The 4,722-nt window shown below is 49.6% G+C and overlaps 1 protein-coding gene across 1 annotated transcript; it reads right to left on the bottom strand.

Moving 5' to 3' along the window:
- Window positions 1–1,107: 1,107 nt before the first annotated feature.
- LOC123167322 (glycine-rich cell wall structural protein 2-like) lies at window positions 1,108–2,284 on the bottom strand. The gene has a single exon (XM_044585173.1). It carries the CDS (start codon window positions 2,264–2,266, stop codon window positions 1,379–1,381), a length of 888 nt encoding a protein of 295 aa, XP_044441108.1. The 5' UTR covers window positions 2,267–2,284; the 3' UTR covers window positions 1,108–1,378.
- Between the last annotated feature and the right edge of the window lie 2,438 nt (window positions 2,285–4,722).

Here is a 4,722-nt window from a genome sequence, read left to right as displayed (position 1 = left end):
TCGAATACATATAACTAACAAGGAAGTCAGCCGATGCCGCAACTGGCACGACCTCCTTCCCATGAGTAATGCCGCAACAGACCTGTCAAATTCTCCAGATCATCATGATAATCATACTATGCACTAAGTCAGAATAATCCGCAAGAAGCAGCAGCAACCAGTCCTTACCGGAATCAATCACTAGTTCCTTTCATGGCATAGGCCACACTCTTGTCATCACGTCCCAAAGATCAGCCGCATGCATGCATGCAAGAAAGGCATGATGCGAGCCCTCCTCTTCCCTTCCGCATATAGGGCATATACCACGCGTGGGTATATGGTGGTGCACTTTTTTTTCCCGCCAGTAGTGCTCCCGCCACCACTTTCCATGTCAAAATCTTTATTTTTTGTGAAACACTTGCTTGCCACATAAGTTTTCATAGCGGTCTCTCTCCCTCCGGGTGCACACTAGTGGCGTCTCTCCCAGAATCCTCATCATGTTGTTTTGTGGTTTTCTTTCTTGGAGGGGTGGGGTGGTCTTTCTTGCTTGTATGTGTCATGTAAATCTGTCATTTTTCTAATTTTAATTTTGAGTTAATGTAGATCTGTCATGGTATACTCAAGAATCAACAACCCTAGTAATGTTTCACAGATATATTGTTTTTACGAAGATAGTTTCCTTGATAGTAACATTTAGTATCTTTTTTTATTTCTTCTCAAAAGTAGCACGTCTTTTGTGGGTACAAGTTCGTTTAAAAGAACATGGGTCACTTGCACATCCATCTTTTGACATGGAACTGCATGCGTCACAACCCGTTTAAAATTGCATGTAACACACATATGCAACTGCAGACCTGTTGCATGTCGTCTATCCTACACACACAATTTGCTCGACCTTCTATCTTGTTTGCTAAGATTGGAAATATTTTTGTTAATATGGATTCTGAAATGATCCTGCCAATTTAACACCGAGGGGATATTTTAAATAGAAAGCAAGGTCAAAAATTGCATAGCTCTAAAAACTGAAGAGTTGCATACTCTTGTGGGTATGGACAAGATACATACCTTTTTTTTTACGAGAAACACACCTGAACACGTAAAATGTGTAAAAAGACAATGGAAACAAAATAAAGGGATAAGGTGATTTGGCCATTCAGATAGAAATTGCTACAGAGGAGGTACTCCATCACATTACTATTATGTCTATTGGCGCAAGCTAGTCTAGACGGCAGTAGGAGCTAAAGGCTAATCTAAGAAGTGCTATTTATTTCTCTAGTGACACCAAGGATCATCCCTTTCGTGCATGCCATGTCTCCTTTCACGCAAAAATACTAATAAAATGATAAAAATATAAATATATGTTGAGATTCGGTTCTAGCTTGCTCAAGAAAAGTGTAATTTAATGGTAACCGCCCCCACCAGATCCGGATCCACTTCCTCCACCGCTACCGGTTCCTCCATTAGTGCTACCACCATTGCCGCCACCCATGCCGCCACCCATGCCGGTGGCGTAGCCTGTGCCATTTGAGCCAGTACTACCGGTTTGTCCCGTGCCAGACCCAACGCCAGACCCAACTCCAACGCTTGGACCTTCGGCGCCACCTCCGGTTGCGCCACCACCATTGCCGCTTCCTCCTCCATTCGCAAAGCCCCCAGAAGTGTCATCATTGCCGGCCTGTCCCGCACCAGCACCGGCACCACCTCCATTTCCATTGTTACCGCCACCACCACCGTTACCACTACCACCAGCATCAGAGTAGCTGGTACCATCACCACCAGCAGCAGGAGCGGGTGCCTTTGATATGCCACTCTCACCATATCCCTTGCCAAGGCCAGAGCCAGCTCCGGATCCGGTTGACCCATCTGCACCGCCACCTCCGCCCCCACCCCCACCCTTACCATCAGCATTGGCATATCCATTGCTACTAGGGGCTGATGCGGAGCCACTCACAGCACTGCCGGTGCCATAGCCGGATCCAAAGCCAGACCCGTATCCACCATTTGATCCTCCGCCACCACCAGCTCCTCCTCCTCCACCAGCTCCCCTGGCGAAGTTCCACTTGTTACCCCAATCCCCACCGCTTTCACTATATCCCGAGCCTCCACCTGATCCAGACCCTCCACCCCATCCACTCTCACCAGACCCACCGCCACCACCTCCGCCTCCCCCGCCACCTCCACCACCTGAAGCACTGGAGGAGCTAGCGAGCATCCTTGCAGCATCGGCAAACCCAATGCTCACAAGGACAACAAAGCCAAGAGCTACAAGCTTGGTGCTAGTAGCCATTGTGAGTGAGCTTGGTGGAGTGAGACGAGTTGGGTGCTGAGCAGAGAGGAATGGGTTAGGTATATATAGTGCTGGGGCCGTGCATGGGTGCTATATCCTACGGCCATCGAGCGCTCCTGGTTGTGAATTCAGTGGGTTATTCGATGAGAAGCTTTCTATAATCAGAGTGGCAGTATTACCGTTGACTGTGTATATATCAATCTAGCCGCAGACAGCATGTACACCAGCCGGTAATTTATTGATGCAGATCAACTGGCATGGAAGCGAAGGCCTAGTTGATTAGCAAGAGATTCCCATCGCCTGACATAGACAGATTAATTATATCTCTTCGATGCCCTAACATGAAAGAACGCGTAAGTTGATTTGCTTAATGAATGCCTGAGATCATTTTACTCTTACATGCATCGATCGTGTATTACCAGTGCGAATGCGCTAGCTACTACTACATGCTAGCTCTTCAAATCTTCTTCGGTGCAATTCGGGCGCATGATCCAGCTAGCCAGCTAGCCAGCTTAGCTGCTAGCGCTGTTTCATCTTTGGGCTATCTGGTTTATTGGTACCATCGTATTTCATGTCAAATTTTGATCATAAATTAAACTAACAAAATGTTCATTCATGTCACAGAAAATTATATCAATTCAATGATATAATTTTTATGGACATGCATTAACATTTTGTTAGTTATATTTTTAATTAAAATTCGACACAAACTAACCTATAAAACAGTACGGAGATAGTATATCTGCTGTCTTCTAGCCGAGTTAAGATAATCTTCTGGTAAACGACGTACCAGGCAGAGTGTGTGGACTTGGATTAATTGGAGTAGCTACTTGCGGCGTCGTGCAGTGCCGAAACACCGCGGCGGCGACCTAGGGTTTAACGCGCCCCCGGTGTCCACAACTTTGACCGAGCAACGCAGACAGGTCTTGTGATAGTAATGGCGACGCAGACAACGAGAGACGTCGATCGGTGCAAATTACACTGTCCAAGCTGACCTAGCAGGCTAGGCTCGAGACTCCAGTTCGCGCACTCGATTCTCCAGCTGCACCCCGAAACGATCGTCGGCGGAAATTTAGATAGGATAGGATTTGTCCTGCTTTATCTTATACTTCTCTATATATATATATATATATATATATATATATATATATATATATATATATATATATATATATATATATATGCCACCAAGCTTAAACAATACAATTAACTATTTCATTGAATTCCTCTTTCTCTTCTAACATGGTATCAGCCTAACCGATCTAAATCTAACCGTCGTCCGTCGCTTTCGCCCCTCGCGCCGCCCCAGAGGCGATCGGCCTTCATGACCGCCGTCGGGGACCGCGCCGCTCGTAACTAGGGTTCGTCCGCCGGTCATGTTGACCGGCTGCTTTAAAGAGTTTTTTTTCCCTCTTCAACGGCCGGATTAGTCATGACCTGCTGCTCCGTCCTTGATTTGTAGAATACTAGTGTGGAGTGCTCAGCCTCTAGCAAGCTGTAATCCTCATTTTCCTTTCTTAAGTTAGCCTGTGTAGGCTGTGGTTGTGGTTTGCTTCTCAGCATACTCCTTTGTATCAGTTTGGTCGTCGTTTTCTGGGTCGTTTTATGTAACTCCGGGCCGGTTAATGGCTTTGTTAATTCAAAGCCGGGCTCTTCGCGAGCCTTTGTTTTAAAAAAGTTTTTTTTCGAGCCTTTGTTCCGGGTTTTCTCTCTCCCGCCGGTCATCTTGATCGGCGTTTTTATTTTTGCTTTTTCGATCTATGCTTAATCGGTCTGCGTCACCCGCCGTCGCGTCGATCCCCGCGCCTCTACTCCGACATCGACGTCGACTACACGGACCGCTTCGTCATCAACCGCGCGGCAAGGCTGCATGCGCCGCCCAAGGGATGCCTTCGTGCGTCGCTGCCAGTCGCTGGTCCGCGCGGTCTCCATCGTCGGTCCGTCTTCGTCGTCATCGCCCGGGACATCACCGACAACGTCGCCATCGCCTCCAATCTGCGCGTCGTCCCCGCCGTGGCACATACAACACCGCCATTGGTCTGATGAACCGATCACGCGCCTGTCTTCGCCAAGCACGTCCCCGAGCACACGCCTACCACCGATCAAGCCATAGGTTGCCGTCGCGTCGTCCCTTCGGACCACTGCGTCGCCGCCCGAGGTCTTCCCGCCGACTGCCCCGACTCGCGCGCCGCTCCCGCCGACGCCCCTTCGGGCTGTCGCGTCGTGGCCCGCGGTCCACGCCGTCGCTGCGTCGCCCCTTCGGGCCGGAGCGCCGCGGCGCGCGGTCTACTCCGCCATCACCGCGCGTCGACCTCCCGTGGTATGTGCCGCGCCGTCTCCCTCGGCACGGGAACGCCATCGTCTGCGCCGGTCTTCGTCATGCTGTCGGGTTCCTCGCCTACTTCGAGCATCGCCGCCGCGCTCCTAACTTAGCCACCGCCACCGCCGTCAGGCCG

This window comes from Triticum aestivum, chromosome 1D, assembly GCF_018294505.1.
Source record: "Triticum aestivum cultivar Chinese Spring chromosome 1D, IWGSC CS RefSeq v2.1, whole genome shotgun sequence".
In the NCBI taxonomy this organism is placed as follows: Eukaryota; Viridiplantae; Streptophyta; class Magnoliopsida; order Poales; family Poaceae; genus Triticum; species Triticum aestivum.
This window is presented reverse-complemented; position numbering and strand designations above follow the sequence as displayed.